The sequence below is a fragment of the Nerophis lumbriciformis genome, linkage group LG08 (genome assembly GCF_033978685.3).
Source record: "Nerophis lumbriciformis linkage group LG08, RoL_Nlum_v2.1, whole genome shotgun sequence".
Taxonomy (NCBI): domain Eukaryota; kingdom Metazoa; phylum Chordata; class Actinopteri; order Syngnathiformes; family Syngnathidae; genus Nerophis; species Nerophis lumbriciformis.
The window spans coordinates 47,726,895-47,749,756 of NC_084555.2; the positions used below are offsets into that span (position 1 = coordinate 47,726,895).

Genomic DNA, 22,862 nt, shown 5'->3' on the forward strand with positions numbered 1-22,862 from the left:
CAACAACATGCACTTTGAGAGTGCAGACAGCCCAATTTTCATCAATTAATATATTCTGGAGACATACCCTCATCCGCTTTCTTTTCCTGAAAGCTGATCTGTCCAGTTTTGAAGTTGATGTCAGCAGGCCAGGGAAGCTAGGGTCGATATTCTTCTCTTGATCAACTTCGGTGGCATAAGGGACGGTGTGAGCCAAGACATCCAGGGGGTTTAGCTCGCTCGTCTGCGGGAACAAACTGCCGCCATTGCTTGCCGTGCTACCGAGGTCCTTTGTCCCTGAATTGCTCACACACTCCGGCAGATTCAATGGGGGTCTGGCGGCAGATTTCTTTGACTTTATCGTTGGAAATGCATCTGCTTTGAGTGTCGCAGGATATCCACACATTCTTGCCATCTCTGTCGTAGCATAGCTTTCGTCGGTAAAGTGTGCGGAACAAACGTCCAATTTCTTGCCACTTTCGCATCTTCGGGCCACTGGTGCAACTTGAATCCGTCCCTGTTCGTGTTGTTACACCCTCCGACAACACACCGACGAGGCATGATGTCTCCAAGGTACGGAAAACAGTCGAAAAAACGGAAAATAACAGAGCTGATTTGATTCGGTGTTTGTAATGTGTTTGAGAAAATGGCGGATTGCTTCCCGATGTGACGTCATCGCTCCGAATAATAGAAAGGCGTTTAATTCGTCAGAATTCACCCATTTAGAGTTCAGAAATCGGTTAAAAAAATACATGGTCTTTTTTCTGCAACATCAAGGTATATATTGACGCTTACATAGGTCTGGTGATAATGTTCCCCTTTAAGGTTTCCTTTTTTGCTTTTTGCTTTTGGTTTCTTGTGAGTGGTTCAGTTCTTTCTCTTTTGTAATGAACCTCCTTTCTTAGACTTAGACTTAGAAAATCTTTATTGTCCCCGAGGGGCAATTTGGTTTGCAGCAGTAGTCATTAAAAACAAGGCACGACAGTAAAAACAAGGTACAAATACATAAAATGCATACAACATACAAACCATCATGAAGGCATTGACCTAAAAACTTTTTTTTATTGACCTGAGCAAGGCCTTTGACACCATCGATCACACATTACTTTTAAACAAAATGCAGAGGTATGGTTTTAGAGGTCTTGCTCATGATTGGTTGAAAAGTTATCTTGGTGGTAGAGAACAGTATGTGCATATGAACAATGTAGATTCAGATAAAAAGATTATAACACATGGAGTGCCCCAAGGTTCTGTACTGGGACCAAAATTGTTTTTATTGTATATTAATGATATCTGCAAAATCTTTAAAAAACTCAATTGTATTCTCTTTGCTGACGATACAAGTCTGTACTGTTCTGGGCAAGACCTTGGCCAACTCTTAGAGACTGTAGAGAGTGAACTCCATATACTAAAGCAATGGTTTGATGCCAATAAACTGTCAATCAACCTAAATAAAACAAAATATATAATTTTTGGAAATAGAAAAAATAACATACAGTGTCATATAAGAATTGATGATATGGAGATAGAAAGGGTGTATTCAACAACATTTTGGGGAATCTATATAGATGATAAATTAAATTGGAAACTGTACATAAATATACTTAAGACAAAGATGGCAAAAAATATTGCTATGTTACATAAAATCAAAAACTCCGTAAATCAAAAGGCTCTTAATATGTTATATAATTCTTTCGTACTCCCTTATCTTAATTATTGTGTTGAAATCTGGGGTAACAATTACAAAACAAACATCAACTCTATATTCTTACTTCAAAAGAAAGCGATTAGAATTGTAAATTATGCAGATTATCATGACCATACCAATGCTCTGTTTATTAAATTAAAAACCTTAAAACTGCATGATCTTGTTGACCTCAACACTGCTATTGTGACGTACAAAGCTCATAACCACATGCTGCCTCGGTGTCTACAGGAGAGGTTCAAACCCAGAGAGAATACCTATGACCTCAGAGGTTCAGCTGTCTTCCAGAAAGCTAAGATAAGAACAAGCTTAAAAAGTAGATGTGTTTCTGTCAGGGGGGTTCAACTGTGGAACAGCTTGGATGATTCCTTAAAATGTTCCAGGTCTATTCACACATTTAAAAAACACTTTAAGACCAATGTCTTGGAAAAATATATCACTCTTGAATCAACACAGTAGTTAATACTATGATCAATGTTAATTAAAATACTAAATGTGGGATATAAATAATAATGGAAGTATAATTGTTTGTATATAGTATATAAATTGGTACAAAGGTTTAACACGCGTATAAGGATATTTTACATGCCTTTACTGTGTATATAATTGAACAGTGTTCATGTTGTGTATAATGTGTATTTATAATATGTGTACAAAGGACATTTCATAATTTTCGGAAGTTCATCTTGTACTTGACATTGTTTATAGGGTTAGGCGCTATAAGTGTTCAACTTCAGCCTAAACCCTTTCGGTCTGCAACATTTTCATTTTCATTTTCTATCTATGAATGTGCAACTGTTTGTTTATTTTGTTGACCATTGACCGAAGAATAATAAACTAAAAAAAAAAAAAAAAAAAAGGCATTGAGCTAAAAACTACAAACATTTGTAATACAATAAAAACTAATCATCACACGTCGCTTCCCACTAAAGTGACTGCATAGCAGCTAAGCTTGTTTAAGAAGCTCATTTGTAAAGTCAACAGCTGAGGGATCAAAGAATATTATGTATCTGTTGTTTTTGGCCTTCCTATTACTAGGGGCGTACCTGCATCCTGAGGGCAAGAGTCTGTTTCTCCCACTTTTCATTTCTTACACGATTTGCACAGGATTTCGTCAATTACATTTCCATTTTTTGTCCTGTTCAGTTTTGGCCTTCAGGTGTACGAGCAGCTTTTTTTTGTTAGTATGTCGGGTTTAACTGCTGTTTATTTATTTATTTTTTTGTTTATCAGAACATTTTCTGGTGCGGGACAACTTTTCTAAAGCATGTGTTTGTCTTTTTGTGCCCTGCAGATCTCCCTGAGCAGCAGGAGTGGACCTCCAGGATGAAACAGGAGGAGCCACAGCCCCCCCACATCAAAGAGGAAGAGGTGGAGCCTCAAGACCCGCACGTTAAAGAAGAAGAGGAGGAACATAGCATCAGTCAAGAAGAAAAGCATATTGAAGAACTGGAGAAAGTTGATGTCCCCAAGATGCCATTGACTGGTGTCACTGTGAAGAGTGAAGACGAGTTCAAAGGTGATGATAAAGATTCTAAAGGTGATATTAAGACATGTGACACTGACCACACACACTTTCAATGCTCTCACTGTGACAAAACTTTTAATCGCCAACATAAAATGAAAAGACACATGAAAATACACAGTGGGGAAAAAGATTTTTCCTGTTCAATTTGTAGTAAAGGTTTTACACAAAAAGGTCATTTGAAAAGACACATGAGAACACACAGCGAGGAAAAAGATTTTCCCTGTTCAATCTGTAGTAAAGTTTTTACACGAAAAGGTCATTTAAAAAGACACATGAGAACACACAGTGAGGAAAAAGATTTTCCCTGTTCAGTCTGTGGTAAAAGTTTTACACGTAATGCTTATCTGAAAAAACACATGAAAATACACGGTGGGGAAAAAGATTTTTCCTGTTCAATCTGTAGTAAAGGTTTTACAGAAAAATATAATTTGAAAAGACACATGAGAACACACAGGGAGGAAAAAGATTTTCCCTGTTCAATCCGTAGTAAAGGTTTTACAACAAAACGTGATTTGATAAGACACATGAGAACACACACTGGAGAAAAACCGTTTTCCTGTTCAAACTGCAAAAAAAGCTTTTCGGAACGGTCAACGCTCGTACAACACATGAGAAGACACACGGGAGAAAAACCATTCACTTGCTCAGTTTGCGATAAAAGATTTTCTGACAAGCAAAAATTGAAAAGACACACGAAAATACACTCTTCTGAAAATCCTTTCGCCTGTTTAAAATGCAGCAGAAGCTTTTCTGAACAAGCCGACCTTGCACTGCACATGAGAATACACAATGGAGAAAAACCATTCAAGTGCTCTTACTGTGACAAAACGTTCCAATACGGTGGTCTTCTGAAAAAGCACACGAGAATACACACAAAACGCTTTTTCTGTTCAATTTGCCTTAACGGTTTTCCAGAAAATAAAGATATTCAAAGACACATGAGAACACACACTGGAGAAAAACCTTTTGTTTGCTCCGTTTGCGGCAAAAGATTCTGTCAGAAGGAAAATTTGAAAATACACACAAGAATACACACTGGTGAAAAACCTTATACCTGTTCAGGGTGCAACAAAAGCTTCACTATTCAATCAAACCTTCTGGTACACATGAGAATACACACTGGAGATAAACCATTCATGTGCTCAATTTGCAATAAAAGATACATCCGAAAGGAAGACTTGGTAATACATACAAGAACGCATACTGGTGAAAAACCCTTTATCTGTTCAGTGTGTGGTAGAGGTTTTGTACAACATCCCCATTTGAAAAAACACATGAGAATACACTCTGGAAGAAAACCGTATTCCTGTTCAAGGTGCAACAAAGGTTTTACTGAACGACAATCGCTTGTAAGACACTTGAGAACACACACAGGAGAGAAAGAACCGGAGTAAGAAACAGTGTGCTGGTGAGAACAGCAAATGAAGCTGCAGGATTCTAAATAAGCTGTCATAACGCTGACGTTTTAACATCACCACTTATATCATGTGTGACACAATCATGTCAATATGCTTCCACAATTTATAGATTACATTTTCTTTGTTTTGTATTTTACTTCCAGTCAAGTACATGTATTATTATTAGTAGTACTTCCTACTCCTTTTTTGGACATATTGTAATGAGAAATTGTGAATATGTGACATATACACTGTAGCTACACTACATGCATGTTCAAAATAAACTAATACCGATGTCAAACAGCAGCAGTATTCAGAGGGTTCATTTCAAATCTAGAAATGTTTTTGATTGATTGAAGCTTTTATTGGCAGATCGTGAGAGAAGAGATGAATGAAATGGGGGAAAAAAAGAGTAAAGATGTGAAAATAATAGATGCTAAAAGACTTGAGTCGAAAACTACAAAGCGGAGAGGAAGCAGGACCAGACTCCTCTCCAGGCGACCTTTTCTTTGAACTGTTCTGTAACCAAAGGCGACGGCTGTTTACGACCCCCCTCCCTTAGAAAAAGCTGTTGCCATGTAATCAGGGAAAGTCCAAATAAAAGAGGAGGCGTACAATCTTTCGTCAGAGCATGTTGGAATACGTCAAGATTCAAGATTGTTTATTGTCATATGCACAGTTAAACAGACAGTTTGCCGTATAATGAAAATCTTACTTTGCTAGTCCACCCTTCAACAAGTCACACGGTACTTAGCTAAAATAAAAAATAAAAATGTATATACAAGACACAGTAAGTAACATAACATTATTACACATTCTGATTGACAGTCAACAGTATAAATATGGAGGTGACCTTGCGTCACAGCAGCAGTTAAAGTGTATCTAGTGATCAAAGGTGAAAAGTGTCTACAGTGATGGTTCACAGTTCGGGGGTGGTCATGGTAGCTGTCTTTTGTTCAAAAAGACAAAAGTAAAACGGGGGGGCTAGCATTCACAAGATAGCATTCACAAGCCTGATGGCCTGTGGGTAGAAACTGTTTGTCAGTCTCGTAGTCCTGGATTTCAGGCTCCTGTATCGTCTGCCTGATGGTAGGAGGCTGAAGAGACTGTGCTGGGGCTGTGTACTGTCCTTTATGATGTTGTGTGCTCTCCTGGTGGCCCTGGGAGAGTACATGTCCTGTAGTGAGGGGAAGGCTGCTCCTGATATGTACTGAGCAGTTTTAATCACTCGCTGGAGTGCCTTCCTGTCCTTAGCAGTGCAGTTTCCATACCAGACCGTGGTTGAGCTGGTAAGGACACTCTCAACCGTACTTCTGTAGAAGTTGCTGAGAATTTTGGGTGGCATGCCAAATTTTCTCAGCCTCCTTAGAGGCGGTATAGCTCGGTTGGTAGAGCGGCCGTGCCAGCAACTTGAGGGTTGCAGGTTCGATCCCCGCTGCCGCCATCCTAGTCACTGCCGTTGTGTCCTTGGGCAAGACACTCTACCCACCTGCTCCCAGTGCCACCCACACTGGTTTAAATGTAACTTAGATATTGGGTTTCACAATGTAAAGCGCTTTTAGTCACTAGAGTAAAAGCGCTATATACATATAATTCACTTCTCTTCACTTAGGAAGTACAGTCGCTGCTGGGCTTTCTTTATTGTTTGTTGGGTGTTGTGATCCCAGGTGAGGTCCTCGCTGATGAGGGTCCCGAGGAATTTAAAGGTTTTCACCCTGTCCACCTTTGTCCCCCCTATGTACAGAGGTGTGTACTGTGCACTCCTTCTTCGGGGGTCAATAATCATCTCCTTGGTCTTGTCTGTGTTCAAGAAGATATTATTATCCTGACACCAGGCCACCAGTTCCGCTACCTCCCTTCTGTACGCTGCCTCAGCTCCCCCGGTGATCAGTCCGACGACCGTAGTATCATCTGTAAACTTGATGATACTGGTGTTGTTCTGGGAGGCCACACAGTCGTGTGTGAAGAGGGTGTACAATAGGGGGCTCAGCACGCAGCCTTGGGGGGTCCCTATGCTTAGAACCTTTGTGCCTGATGTCTGGTTGCCGATTCTGACTGACTGGGGCTGGTTTGTGAGAAAGTTCAGGACCCAGTCACAGAGAGTTGGTGTCAGACCAACAGTGAGGAGTTTAGCAGTGAGTTTTTGTGGGATGACCGTGTTAAAAGCAGAGCTGTAGTCAATGAATAATAGCCTGGCATAGATGTCCTTGCCCTCTAAGTGGGTGAGGGTGGTGTGGATGACTGTGTTGACTGCATCCTCAGTGGACCGGTTCTGCCGGTAGGCAAACTGTAGAGGGTCCAGTGTGTCTGGGATGGTCTTTTTGATGTGTGACATGACTGTCCTCTCGAAGCACTTCATCACTATTGGGGTGAGTGCAACAGTCATAATAGTGACTAGTCATTCAGACAGGTCACAGTGTTTTTCTTTGGCAGGGGCACGATGGTGGTGGTGGTCTTGAAGCAGGTGGGTACAACAGCTGACAAGTTGTATATGTCAGAAAGTACGTCAGACAGCTCTGATGAACACACCCTGAGGGCCTGGCCAGGGATGTTGTCTGGGCCGGCTATCTTCCGTGGGTTTGTTCTCCTCAGAACTCTACGTACCTCTGTTGTTGACACAGTGAGTGGTGGGTCCTACGTGCGCTCCGTGCTCAGAACCCCTCTCTGTTGGTTGGTGTTGAGGACCTCGAAGCGGGCGTAGAACTCATTCAGCTCATCTGGCAGTGAGCGTTGGCTGTTTGTGACCCCCCTGCTCCCCTGCTTGTAGTCTGTGTTGTGTTTCAGGCCTTGCCACGTGCGCCGGGAATCTGTGGTGGAGTAGAATCCCTCCAGCTTTTGTCTATATTGTCCCTTGGCCTCGCTGATGGATTTACGCAGGTCATATCTGGCCTTCTTGTAGTCTTCAGCGTTGCCTGAGACAAATGCAGTGGAGTGGGCATGTAGCTTGGACCGAACATCACAGTTAATCCAGGGTTTTTGGTTTGGGTATATCTTGTATTGTTTTGTGGGAACAATGTTTTCCACACATGGAAGCATATTCCTCTATGTCCACAGTACCGTCATCCCTCTGAGCAGCAGTTTTGAACATGTCCCAGTCTGTATTCCCAAAGAAGTCCTGAAGCACTAGTTCAGTGTCTTCATTCCACACTTTAACAGTTTTTCTCACTAGGGGGCTTGCTTGAGGCGCTGTCTGTACGCTGGATATAGAAAAGCTGAGATGTGATCAGATAGTCCAAAGTGTGGTCTGGGTACAGCCTTGTAGGCTCCCCTCATGTTGCAGTATACTTGGTCCAGAATGTGTTTTTTTTCCCTCGTAGGAAAGTTCACATATTGATGGTATTTCGGGAGGACGCTCTTTAGGTTGCGGTGGTTAAAATCCCCAGCTACTGTGAACGCAGCATCTGGGTGTGCGGTCTCTTGTTTACTGATGACGTCATGCAGCAGCTTTAGCGCTGTAGTGGTATAAACACTGCACTGAACTCCTTTGGTAGATAAAAAGGTCTGCATTTCACCATCAAAAACTCAATGTTGTCCGAGCAGTGTCTTTCAACCACCTGTACGTCCGAGCACCAGCGGTTACTCACGTAAACACAGACGCCGCCGCCTCTCGCCTTTCCTGAAGCCTTTGTCCGGTCTCCACGGTAGGCTGAGTGCGTTGCTAGCTGGATAGCAGAGTCTGGGATGTTGTCCGAAAGCCAGGTTTCCGTGAAAATAAAAGCACAGCATTCTCTCAGTTCACGCTGGGATGTAATCCTGGTTCTCAGCTCATCCAGCTTGTTGTCGAGCGAGCGCACGTTAGCTAGCAGCAGGCTAGGTAATGGTGGTCGTGTAGCTCTAGCCTTTAGCCTAGCATGTAGCCCCGCTCTCTTGCCCCGCCGCCTTGTTGTTGTTGTTTTGTGGTTAGCTGGGTCTCGTCGTAGCAGAATCATTTTGAAACCTAAACAACATGACTGCAAGATATTTGTTATTTAATGCAATAAATCACAAATGACTATTCAGATAAAGGAAGTTAGCTAATAGAATAAAACATTGTTTGTTCTCTTTATGATTTTTGCAGTTTTTTTCTGTGTCAAAAGTGGCCTCTGGTTATGACAAATGTGAAGGTTTTAGCCACAATCTAACCTGTCTGAATGCTGAAATTCATTTTGCGTCTGAACCCCCCACCAGGACTTTGTCCTGGACCTACCGGGCCCTGGACCCTGGCTACTAGACTTTTTGAGTTTCAAAAGTTGACAGGTTGTTCCCCCGACAGAGAGACTGGGGAGACGACTTCTTGCACATATTATGTGTGATCCACTATGGACTGGACTCTCACTATTATGTTAGATCCACTATGGACTGGACTCTCACTATTATGTTAGATCCACTATGGACTGGACTCTCACTATTAGGTTAGATCCACTATGGACTGGACTCTCACTATTATGTTAGATCCACTATGGACTGGACTCTCACTATTATGTTAGATCCACTATAGACTGGACTCTCACACTATTTGTATGTAACATTGTCTGCATTTCAGATAGTTGGTTTGCAGCAGTAGTCATTAAAAACAAGGTACGACAGTAAAAACAAGGTACAAATACATAAAATACATACAACATACAAACCATCATGAAGGCATTGAGCTAAAAACTACAAACATTTGTAATACAATAAAAACTAATCATCACACGTCGCTTCCCACTAAAGTGACTGCATAGCAGCTAAGCTTGTTTAAGAAGCTCATTTGTAAAGTCAACAGCTGAGGGATCAAATAATCTAATGTATCTGTTGTTTTTGGCCTTCCTATTACTAGGGGCGTACCTGCATCCTGAGGGCAAGAGTCTGTTTCTCCCACTTTTCATTTTTTACACGATTTGCACAGGATTTCGTCAATTACATTTCCATTTTTTGTCTTGTTCAGTTTTGTCCTTCAGGTGTACGAGCAGCTTTTTTTGTTAGTATGTCGGGTTTAACTGCTGTTTATTTATTAATTTTTTTGTTTATCAGAACATTTTCTGGTGACCGGACAACTTTTCTAAAGCTTGTGTTTGTCTTTTTGTGCCCTGCAGATCTCCCTGAGCAGCAGGAGTGGACCTCCAGGATGAAACAGGAGGAACCACAGCCCCCCCACATCAAAGAGGAAGAGGTGGAGCCTCAAGACCCGCACGTTAAAGAAGAAGAGGAGGAACATAGCATCAGTCAAGAAGAAAAGCATATTGAAGAACTGGAGAAAGTTGATGTCCCCAAGATGCCATTGACTGGTGTCACTGTGAAGAGTGAAGACGAGTTCAAAGGTGATGATAAAGATTCTAAAGGTGATATTAAGACATGTGACACTGACCACACACACTTTCAATGCTCTCACTGTGACAAAACTTTTAATCGCCAACATAAAATGAAAAGACACATGAAAATACACAGTGGGGAAAAAGATTTTTCCTGTTCAATTTGTAGTAAAGGTTTTACACGAAAAGATCATTTAAAAAGACACATGAGAACACACAGCGAGGAAAAAGATTTTCCCTGTTCAGTCTGTGGTAAAAGTTTTACACGTAATGCTTATCTGAAAAAACACATGAAAATACACAGTGGGGAAAAAGATTTTTCCTGTTCAATCTGTAGTAAAGGTTTTACACAAAAAGATAATTTGAAAAGACACATGAGAACACACAGGGAGGAAAAAGATTTTCCCTGTTCAATCTGTAGTAAAGGTTTTACAACAAAACGTGATTTTAAAAGACACATGAGCACGCACAGCGAGGAAAAAGATTTCCCCTGTTCAATCTGTGGTAAAGGTTTTACGGCAAAATGTGATTTGAGAAGACACATGAGAACACACACTGGAGAAAAACCGTTTTCCTGTTCACACTGCAAAAAAAGCTTTTCGGAACGGTCAACGCTCGTACAACACATGAGAAGACACACGGGAGAAAAACCATTCACTTGCTCAGTTTGCGATAAAAGATTTTCTGACAAGCAAAAATTGAAAAGACACACGAAAATACACTCTTCTGAAAATCCTTTCGCCTGTTTAAAATGCAGCAGAAGCTTTTCTGAACAAGCCGACCTTGCACTGCACATGAGAATACACAATGGAGAAAAACCATTCAAGTGCTCTTACTGTGACAAAACGTTCCAATATGTTGGTCTTCTGAAAAAGCACACGAGAATACACACAAAACGCTTTTTCTGTTCAATTTGCCTTAACGGTTTTCCAGAAAATAAAGATATTCAAAGACACATGAGAACACACACTGGAGAAAAACCTTTCGTTTGCTCCGTTTGCGGCAAAAGATTCTGTCAGAAGGAAAATTTGAAAATACACACAAGAATACACACTGGTGAAAAACCTTATACCTGTTCAGGGTGCAACAAAAGCTTCACTAGTCAATCAAACCTTCTGGTACACATGAGAATACACACTGGAGATAAACCATTCATGTGCTCAATATGCAATAAAAGATACATCCGAAAGGAAGACTTGGTAATACACACAAGAACGCATACTGGTGAAAAACCCTTTATCTGTTCAGTGTGTGGTAGAGGTTTTGTAGAACATCCCCATTTGAAAAAACACATGAGAATACACTCTGGAAGAAAACCGTATTCCTGTTCAAGGTGCAACAAAGGTTTTACTGAACGACAATCGCTTGTAAGACACTTGAGAACACACACAGGAGAGAAAGAACCGGAGTAAGAAACAGTGTGCTGGTGAGAACAGCAAATGAAGCTGCAGGATTTGAAATAAGCTGTCATAACTCTGACGTTCTAACAACATCACCACTTATATCATGTGTGACACAAACATGTCAATATGCTTCCACAATTTATAGATTACATTTTCTTTGTTTTGTATTTTACTTCCAGTCAAGTACATGTATTATTATTAGTAGTACTTCCTACTCCTTTTTTGGACATATTGTAATGAGAAATTGTGAATATGTGACGTATACACTGTAGCTACACTACATGCATGTTCAAAATAAACTAATACCGATGTCAAACAGCAGCAGTAATCAGAGGATTCATTTCAAATCTAGAAATGTTTTTGATTGATTGAAGCTTTTATTGGCAGATCGTGAGAGAAGAGATGAATGAAATGGGGGGAAAAAAGAGTAAAAATGTGAAAATAATAGTAGCTAAAAGATTTGAGTCGAAAACTACAAAGCGGTGAGGAAGCAGGACCAGACTCCTCTCCAGGCGACCTTTTCTTTGAACTGTTCTGTAACCAAAGGCGACGGCTGTTTACAACCCCCCTCCCTTAGAAACAGCTGTTGCCATGTAATCAGGGAAAGTCCAAATAAAAGAGGAGGCGTACAATCTTTCGTCAGAGCATGTTGGAACACTTCAAGATTCAAGATTGTTTATTGTCATATGCACAGTTAAACAGACAGTTTGCCGTATAATGAAAATCTTACTTTGCTAGTCCACCCTTCAACAAGTGAAACGGTACTTAGCTAAAATAAAAATAAAAATGTATATACAAGAGACAGTAAGTAACATAATATTATTACACATTCTGATTGACAACCAACAGTATAAATATGGAGGTGACCTTGCGTCACAGCAGCAGTTAAAGTGTCTTTGGTGATCAAAGGTGAAAAGTGTCTACAGTGATGATTCACAGTTCGGGGGTGGTCATGGTAGCTGTCTTTTGTTCAAAAAGACAAAAGTAAAACGGGGGGGCTAGCATTCACAAGTTAGCATTCACAAGCCTGATGGCCTGTGGGTAGAAACTGTTTGTCAGTCTCGTAGTCCTGGATTTCAGGCTCCTGTATCGTCTGCCTGATGGTAGGAGGCTGAAGAGACTGTGCTGGGGCTGTGTACTGTCCTTTATGATGTTGTGTGCTCTCCTGGTGGCCTTGGTAGAGTACATGTCCTGTAGTGAGGGGAAGGCTGCTCCTGATATGTACTGAGCAGTTTTAATCACTCGCTGGAGTGCCTTCCTGTCCTTAGCAGTGCAGTTTCCATACCAGACCGTGATTGAGCTGGTAAGGACACTCTCAACCGTACTTCTGTAGAAGTTGCTGAGAATTTTGGGTGGCATGCCAAATTTTCTCAGCCTCCTTAGAGGCGGTATAGCTCGGTTGGTAGAGCGGCCGTGCCAGCAACTTGAGGGTTGCAGGTTCGATCCCCGCTGCCGCCATCCTAGTCACTGCCATTGTGTCCTTGGGCAAGACACTCTACCCACCTGCTCCCAGTGCCACCCACACTGGTTTAAATGTAACTTAGATATTGGGTTTCACAATGTAAAGCGCTTTGAGTCACTAGAGTAAAAGCGCTATATACATATAATTCACTTCTCTTCACTTAGGAAGTACAGTCGCTGCTGGGCTTTCTTTATTGTTTGTTGGGTGTTGTGATCCCAGGTGAGGTCCTCGCTGATGAGGGTCCCGAGGAATTTAAAGGTTTTCACCCTGTCCACCTTTGTCCCCCCTATGTACAGAGGTGTACACTGTGCACTCCTTCTTCGGGGGTCAATAATCATCTCCTTGGTCTTGTCTGTGTTCAAGAAGATATTATTATCCTGACACCAGGCCACCAGTTCCGCTACCTCCCTTCTGTACGCTGCCTCAGCTCCCCCGCTGATCAGTCCGACGACCGTAGTATCATCTGTAAACTTGATGATACTGGTGTTGTTCTGGGAGGCCACACAGTCGTGTGTGAAGAGGGTGTACAATAGGGGGCTCAGCACGCAGCCTTGGGGGGTCCCTATGCTTAGAACCTTTGTGCCTGATGTCTGGTTGCCGATTCTGACTGACTGGGGCTGGTTTGTGAGAAAGTTCAGGACCCAGTCACAGAGAGTTGGTGTCAGACCAACAGTGAGGAGTTTAGCAGTGAGTTTTTGTGGGATGACCGTGTTAAAAGCAGAGCTGTAGTCAATGAATAATAGCCTGGCATAGATGTCCTCCCCCTCTAAGTGGGTGAGGGTGGTGTGGATGACTGTGTTGACTGCATCCCCAGTGGACCGGTTCTGCCGGTAGACAAACTGTAGAGGGTCCAGTGTGTCTGAGATGGTCTTTTTGATGTGTGACATGACTATCCTCTCGAAGCACTTCATCACTATTGGGGTGAGTGCAACAGGGCAATAGTCATTCAGACAGGTCACAGTGTTTTTCTTTGGCAGGGGCACGATGGTGGTGGTGGTCTTGAAGCAGGTGGGTACAACAGCTGACAAGTTGTATATGTCAGAAAGTACGTCAGCCAGCTCTGATGAACACACCTTGAGGGCCTGGCCAGGGATGTTGTCTGGGCCGGCTATCTTCCGTGGGTTTGTTCTCCTCAGAACTCTACGTACCTCTGTTGTTGTCACAGTAAGTGGTGGGTCCTACGTGCGCTCCGTGCTCAGAACCCCTCTCTGTTGGTTGGTGTTGAGGACCTCGAAGCGGGCGTAGAACTCATTCAGCTCATCTGGCAGTGAGCGTTGGCTGTTTGTGACCCCCCTGCTCTCCCCTGCTTGTAGTCTGTGTTGTGTTTCAGGCCTTGCCACGTGCGCCAGGAATCTGTGGTGGAGTAGAATCCCTCCAGCTTTTGTCTATATTGTCCCTTGGCCTCGCTGATGGATTTACGCAGGTCATATCTGGCCTTCTTGTAGTCTTCAGCGTTGCCTGAGACAAATGCAGTGGAGCGGGCATGTAGCTTGGACCGAACATCACAGTTAATCCAGGGTTTTTGGTTTGGGTATATCTTGTATTGTTTTGTGGGAACAATGTTTTCCACACATGGAAGCATATTCTTCTATGTCCACAGTACCGTCATCCCTCTGAGCAGCAGTTTTGAACATGTCCCAGTATGTACTCCCAAAGAAGTCCTGAAGCACTAGTTCAGTGTCTTCATTCCACACTTTAACAGTTTTTCTCACTGGGGGGGCTTGCTTGAGGCGCTGTCTGTACGCTGGATATAGAAAAGCTGAGATGTGATCAGATAGTCCAAAGTGTGGTCTGGGTACAGCCTTGTAGGCTCCCCTCATGTTGCAGTATACTTGGTCCAGAATGTTTTTTTTCCCCTCGTAGGAAAGTTCACATATTGATGGTATTTCGGGAGGACGCTCTTTAGGTTGCGGTGGTTAAAATCCCCAGCTACCGTGAACGCAGCATCTGGGTGTGCGGTCTCTTGTTTACTGATGACGTCATGCAGCAGCTTTAGCGCTGTAGTGGTATAAACACTGCACTGAACTCCTTTGGTAGATAAAAAGGTCTGCATTTCACCATCAAAAACTCAATGTTGTCCGAGCAGTGTCTTTCAACCACCTGTACGTCCGAGCACCAGCGGTTACTCACGTAAACACAGACGCCGCCGCCTCTCGCCTTTCCTGAAGCCTTTGTCCGGTCTCCACGGTAGACTGAGTGCGTTGCTAGCTGGATAGCAGAGTCTGGGATGTTGTCCGAAAGCCAGGTTTCCGTGAAAATAAAAGCACAGCATTCTCTCAGTTCACGCTGGGATGTAATCCTGGTTCTCAGCTCATCCAGCTTGTTGTCGAGCGAGCGCACGTTAGCTAGCAGCAGGCTAGGTAATGGTGGTCGTGTAGCTCTAGCCTTTAGCCTAGCATGTAGCCCCGCTCTCTTGCCCCGCCGCCTTGTTGTTGTTGTTTTGTGGTTAGCTGGGTCTCGTCGTAGCAGAATCATTTTGAAACCTAAACAACATGACTGCAAGATATTTGTTATTTAATGCAATAAATCACAAATGACTATTCAGATAAAGGAAGTTAGCTAATAGAATAAAACATTGTTTGTTCTCTTTATGATTTTTGCAGTTTTTTTCTGTGTCAAAAGTGGCCTCTGGTTATGACAAATGTGAAGGTTTTAGCCACAATCTAACCTGTCTGAATGCTGAAATTCATTTTGCGTCTGAACCCCCCACCAGGACTTTGTCCTGGACCTACCGGGCCCTGGACCCTGGCTACTAGGCTTTTTGAGTTTCAAAAGTTGACAGGTTGTTCCCCCGACAGAGAGACTGGGGAGACGACTTCTTGCACATATTATGTTTGATCCACTATGGACTGGACTCTCACTATTATGTTAGATCCACTATGGACTGGACTCTCACTATTATGTTAGATCCACTATGGACTGGACTCTCACTATTATGTTAGATCCACTATGGACTGGACTCTCACTATTATGTTAGATCCACTATGGACTGGACTCTCACTATTATGTTAGATCCACTATAGACTGGACTCTCACACTATTTGTATGTAACATTGGCTGCATTTCAGATAGTTGGTTTGCAGCAGTAGTCATTAAAAACAAGGTACGACAGTAAAAACAAGGTACAAATACGGTACATAAAATACATACAACATACAAACCATCATGAAGGCATTGAGCTAAAAACTACAAACATTTGTAATACAATAAAAACTAATCATCACACGTCGCTTCCCACTAAAGTGACTGCATAGCAGCTAAGCTTGTTTAAGAAGCTCATTTGTAAAGTCAACAGCTGAGGGATCAAAGAATCTTATGTATCTGTTGTTTTTGGCCTTCCTATTACTAGGGGCGTACCTGCATCCTGAGGGCAAGAGTCTGTTTCTCCCACTTTTCATTTTTTACACGATTTGCACAGGATTTCATCAATTACATTTCCATTTTTTGTCCTTCAGGTGTACGAGCAGCTTTTTTTGTTAGTATGTCGGGTTTAACTGCTGTTTATTTATTTATTTTTTTGTTTATCAGAACATTTTCTGGTGCCGGACAACTTTTCTAAAGCTTGTGTTTGTCTTTTTGTGCCCTGCAGATCTCCCTGAGCAGCAGGAGTGGACCTCCAGGATGAAACAGGAGGAGCCACAGTCCCCCCACATCAAAGAGGAAGAGGTGGAGCCTCAAGACCCGCACGTTAAAGAAGAAGAGGAGGAACATAGCATCAGTCAAGAGGAAAAGCATATTGAAGAACTGGAGAAAGTTGATGTCCCCAAGATGCCATTGACTGGTGTCACTGTGAAGAGTGAAGACGAGTTCAAAGGTGATGATAAAGATTCTAAAGGTGATATTAAGACATGTGACACTGACCACACACACTTTCAATGCTCTCACTGTGACAAAACTTTTAATCGCCAACATAAAATGAAAAGACACATGAAAATACACAGTGGGGAAAAAGATTTTTCCTGTTCAATTTGTAGTAAAGGTTTTACACGAAAAGATCATTTAAAAAGACACATGAGAACACACAGTGAGGAAAAAGATTTTCCCTGTTCAGTCTGTGGTAAAAGTTTTACACGTAATGCTTATCTGAAAAAACACATGAAAATACACAGTGGGGAAAAAGATTTTTCCTGTTCAATCTGTAGTAAAGGTTTTACACAAAAAGATAATTTGAAAAGACACATGAGAACACACAGGGAGGAAAAAGATTTTCCCTGTTCAATCTGTAGTAAAGGTTTTACAACAAAACGTGATTTTAAAAGACACATGAGCACACACAGCGAGGAAAAAGATTTCCCCTGTTCAATCTGTGGTAAAGGTTTTACGGCAAAATGTGATTTGAGAAGACACATGAGAACACACACTGGAGAAAAACCGTTTTCCTGTTCACACTGCAAAAAAAGCTTTTCGGAACGGTCAACGCTCGTACAACACATGAGAAGACACACGGGAGAAAAACCATTCACTTGCTCAGTTTGCGATAAAAGATTTTCTGACAAGCAAAAATTGAAAAGACACACGAAAATACACTCTTCTGAAAATCCTTTCGCCTGTTTAAAATGCAGCAGAAGCTTCTCTGAACAAGCCGACCTTGCACTGCACATGAGAATACACAATGGAGAAAAACCATTCAAGTGCTCTTACTGTGACAAAACGTTCCAATATGGTGGTCTTCTGAAAAAGCACACGAGAATACACACAAAACGCTTTTTCTGTTCAATTTGCCTTAACGGTTTTCCAGAAAATAAAGATATTCAAAGACACATGAGAACACACACTGGAGAAAAACCTTTCGTTTGCTCCGTTTGCGGCAAAAGATTCTGTCAGAAGGAAAATTTGAAAATACACACAAGAATACACACTGGTGAAAAACCTTATACCTGTTCAGGGTGCAACAAAAGCTTCACTAGTCAATCAAACCTTCTGGTACACATGAGAATACACACTGGAGATAAACCATTCATGTGCTCAATTTGCAATAAAAGATACATCCGAAAGGAAGACTTGGTAATACACACAAGAACGCATACTGGTGAAAAACCCTTTATCTGTTCAGTGTGTGGTAGAGGTTTTGTAGAACATCCCCATTTGAAAAAACACATGAGAATACACTCTGGAAGAAAACCGTATTCCTGTTCAAGGTGCAACAAAGGTTTTACTGAACGACAATCGCTTGTAAGACACTTGAGAACACACACAGGAGAGAAAGAACCGGAGTAAGAAACAGTGTGCTGGTGAGAACAGCAAATGAAGCTGCAGGATTTGAAATAAGCTGTCATAACTCTGACGTTTTAACATCACCACTTATATCATGTGTGACACAAACATGTCAATATGCTTCCACAATTTATAGATTACATTTTCTTTGTTTTGTATTTTACTTCCAGTCAAGTACATGTATTATTATTAGTAGTACTTCCTACTCCTTTTTTGGACATATTGTAATGAGAAATTGTGAATATGTGACTTATACACTGTAGCTACACTACATGCATGTTCAAAATAAACTAATACCGATGTCAAACAGCAGCAGTAATCAGAGGATTCATTTCAAATCTAGAAATGTTTTTGATTGATTGAAGCTTTTATTGGCAGATCGTGAGAGAAGAGATGAATGAAATGGGGAAAAAAAAGAGTAAAGATGTGAAAATAATAGTAGCTAAAAGACTTGAGTCGAAAACTACAAAGCGGTGAGGAAGCAGGACCAGACTCCTCTCCAGGCGACCTTTTCTTTGAACTGTTCTGTAACCAAAGGCGACGGCTGTTTACAACCCCCCTCCCTTAGAAACAGCTGTTGCCATGTAATCAGGGAAAGTCCAAATAAAAGAGGAGGCGTACAATCTTTCGTCAGAGCATGTTGGAACACTTCAAGATTCAAGATTGTTTATTGTCATATGCACAGTTAAACAGACAGTTTGCCGTATAATGAAAATCTTACTTTGCTAGTCCACCCTTCAACAAGTCACACGGTACTTAGCTAAAATAAAAAATAAAAATAAAAATGTATATACAAGACACAGTAAGTAACATAACATTATTACACATTCTGATTGACAGTCAACAGTATAAATATGGAGGTGACCTTGCGTCACAGCAGCAGTTAAAGTGTATCTAGTGATCAAAGGTGAAAAGTGTCTACAGTGATGGTTCACAGTTCGGGGGTGGTCATGGTAGCTGTCTTTTGTTCAAAAAGACAAAAGTAAAACGGGGGGGGGGGGGGCTAGCATTCACAAGTTAGCATTCACAAGCCTGATAGCCTGTGGGTAGAAACTGTTTGTCAGTCTCGTAGTCCTGGATTTCAGGCTCCTGTATCGTCTGCCTGATGGTAGGAGGCTGAAGAGACTGTGCTGGGGCTGTGTACTGTCCTTTATGATGTTGTGTGCTCTCCTGGTGGCCCTGGGAGAGTACATGTCCTGTAGTGAGGGGAAGGCTGCTCCTGATATGTACTGAGCAGTTTTAATCACTCGCTGGAGTGCCTTCCTGTCCTTAGCAGTGCAGTTTCCATACCAGACCGTGATTGAGCTGGTAAGGACACTCTCAACCGTACTTCTGTAGAAGTTGCTGAGAATTTTGGGTGGCATGCCAAATTTTCTCAGCCTCCTTAGAGGCGGTATAGCTCGGTTGGTAGAGCGGCCGTGCCAGCAACTTGAGGGTTGCAGGTTCGATCCCCGCTGCCGCCATCCTAGTCACTGCACCTGCTCCCAGTGCCACCCACACTGGTTTAAATGTAACTTAGATATTGGGTTTCACAATGTATAGCGCTTTGAGTCACTAGAGTAAAAGCGCTATATAAATATAATTCACTTCTCTATACTTAGGAAGTACAGTCGCTGCTGGGCTTTCTTTATTGTTTGTTGGGTGTTGTGATTCCAGGTGAGGTCCTCGCTGATGTGGGTCCCGAGGAATTTAAAGGTTTTCACCCTGTCCACCTTTGTCCCCCCTATGTACAGAGGTGTACACTGTGCACTCCTTCTCCGGGGGTCAATAATCATCTCCTTGGTCTTGTCTGTGTTAAGGAGATATTATTATCCTGACACCAGGCCACCAGTTCCGCTACCTCCCTTCTGTACGCTGCCTCAGCTCCCCCGGTGATCAGTCCGACGACCCTAGTATCATCTGCAAACTTGATGATACTGGTGTTGTTCTGGGAGGCCACACAGTCGTGTGTGAAGAGGGTGTACAATAGGGGGCTCAGCACGCAGCCTTGGGGGGTCCCTATGCTTAGAACCTTTGTGCCTGATGTCTGGTTGCCGATTCTGACTGACTGGGGCCGGTTTGTGAGAAAGTTCAGGACCCAGTCACAGAGAGTTGGTGTCAGACCAACAGTGAGGAGTTTAGCAGTGAGTTTTTGTGGGATGACCGTGTTAAAAGCAGAGCTGTAGTCAATGAATTATAGCCTGGCATAGATGTCCTTGCCCTCTAAGTGGGTGAGGGTGGTGTGGATGACTGTGTTGACTGCATCCTCAGTGGACCGGTTCTGCCGGTAGGCAAACTGTAGAGGGTCCAGTGTGTCTGGGATGGTCTTTTTGATGTGTGACATGACTATCCTCTCGAAGCACTTCATCACTATTGGGGTGAGTGCAACAGTCATAATAGTGACTAGTCATTCAGACAGGTCACACTGTTTTTCTTTGGCAGGGGCACGATGGTGCTGGTGGTCTTGAAGCAGGTGGGTACAACAGCTGACAAGTTGTATATGTCAGAAAGTACATCAGCCAGCTCTGATGAACACACCCTGAGGGCCTGGCCAGGGATGTTGTCTGGGCTGTGGGTTTGTTCTCCTCAGAACTCTACGTACCTCTGTTGTTGTCACAGTGAGTGGTGGGTCCTACGTGCACTCCGTGCTCAGAACCCCTCTCTGTTGGTTGGTGTTGAGGACCTCGAAGCGGGCGTAGAACTCATTCAACTCATCTGGCAGTGAGCGTTGGCTGTTTGTGACCCGCCTGCTCCCCTGCTTGTAGTCTGTGTTGTGTTTCAGGCCTTGCCACGTGCGCCGGGAATCTGTGGTGGAGTAGAATCCCTCCAGCTTTTGTCTATATTGTCCCTTGGCCTCGCTGATGGATTTACGCAGGTCATATCTGGCCTTCTTGTAGTCCTCAGCGTTGCCTGAGACAAATGCAGTGGAGCGGGCATGTAGCTTGGACCGAACATCACAGTTAATCCAGGGTTTTTGGTTTGGGTATATCTTGTATTGTTTTGTGGGAACAATGTTTTCCACACATGGAAGCATATTCCTCTATGTCCACAGTACCGTCATCCTTCTGAGCAGCAGTTTTGAACATGTCCCAGTCTGTACTCCCAAAGAAGTCCTGAAGCACTAGTTCAGTGTCTTCATTCCACACTTTAACAGTTTTTCTCACTGGGGGGGGGGGCTTGCTTGAGGCGCTGTCTGTACGCTGGATATAGAAAAGCTGAGATGTGATCAGATAGTCCAAAGTGTGGTCTGGGTACAGCCTTGTAGGCTCCCCTCACGTTGCAGTATACTTGGTCCAGAATGTTTTTTTCCCCTCGTAGGAAAGTTCACATATTGATGGTATTTCGGGAGGACGCTCTTTAGGTTGCGGTGGTTAAAATCCCCAGCTACCGTGAACGTAGCATCGGTGTGTGCGGTCTCTTGTTTACTGATGACGTCATGCAGCAGCTTTAGCGCTGTAGTGGTATAAACACTGCACTGAACTCCCTTGGCAGATAAAAAGGTCTGCATTTCACCATCAAAAACTCAATGTTGTCCGAGCAGTGTCTTTCAACCACCTGTACGTCCGAGCACCAGCGGTTACTCACGTAAACAGAGACGCCGCCGCCTCTCGCCTTTCCTGAAGCCGGTCCGGTGGCCATGGATGAAGTGCTGGCTGTCCAGAGTCGGGACCCGGGGTGGACCGCTCGCCTGTGCATTGGCTGGGAACATCTCTGTGCTGCTGACCCGTCTCCGCTCGGGATGGTGTCCTGCTGGCCCCACTATGGACTGGACTCTTACTATTATGTTGGATCCACTATGGACTGGACTCTCACTATTATGTTAGATCCACTATGGACTGGACTCTCACAATATTATGTCAGACCCACTCGACATCCATTGCTTTCGGTCTCCCCTAGAGGGGGGGGGTTACCCACATATGCGGTCCTCTCCAAGGTTTCTCATAGTCATTCACATCGACGTCCCACTGGGGTGAGTTTTTCCTTGCCCTTATGTGGGCTTTGTACCGAGGATGTCGTTGTGGCTTGTGCAGCCCTTTGAGACACTTGTGATTTAGGGCTATATAAATAAACGATTGATTGATTGATTGATTGATTGATGGACTGGACTGTCACTATTATGTTAGATCCACTATGGACTGGACTCACACTATTATGTTAGATCCACTATGGACTGGACTTTCACATTATTATGTTAGATCCACTATTGACTGGTCTCTCACTGTTATGTTGGATCCACTATGGACTGGTCTCTCACTATTATGTTAGATCCACTATGGACTGGACTCTCACACAATTATGTTAGATCCACTATGGACTGGACTCTCACTATTATGTTAGATCCACTATGGACTGGACTCTCACTATTATGTCAGATCCACTATGGACTGGACTCACACTATTATGTTAGATCCACTATGGACTGGACTCTCTCACTATTATGTTAGATCCACTATGGACTGGACTCTCACACTATTATGTTAGATCCACTATGGACTGGACTCTTACACTATTATGTTAGATCCACTATGGACTGGACTCTCACTATTATGTTAGATCCACTATGGACTGGACTCTCACACAATTATGTTAGATCCACTATGGACTGGACTCTCACTATTATGTTAGATCTACTATGGACTGGACTCTCACTATTATGTCAGATCCACTATGGACTGGACTCACACTATTATGTTAGATCCACTATGGACTGGACTCTCTCACTATTATGTTAGATCCACTATGGACTGGACTCTCACACTATTATGTTAGATCCACTATGGACTGGACTCTTACACTATTATGTTAGATCCACTATGGACTGGACTCTCACTATTATGTTAGATCCACTATGGACTGGTCTCACTATTATGCGTTTGGAAGTAAAACCTTTTTTTAATTTATTTTTTATTTTTAGACCCAAATAA

General features: G+C 42.8%; 1 protein-coding gene across 1 annotated transcript in view; it reads left to right on the forward strand.

Moving 5' to 3' along the window:
- Window positions 1-22,862, forward strand: part of LOC133611932 (uncharacterized) — a 151,676-nt gene that overhangs the window by 81,801 nt on the left and 47,013 nt on the right. The window contains exons 10-12 of the mRNA XM_072913688.1: window positions 2,979-3,203; window positions 9,664-9,888; window positions 16,334-16,558. Of these exons, the coding sequence (XP_072769789.1) occupies window positions 2,979-3,203; window positions 9,664-9,888; window positions 16,334-16,558 (675 nt within the window). The remainder of the gene's footprint in view (window positions 1-2,978; window positions 3,204-9,663; window positions 9,889-16,333; window positions 16,559-22,862) is intronic.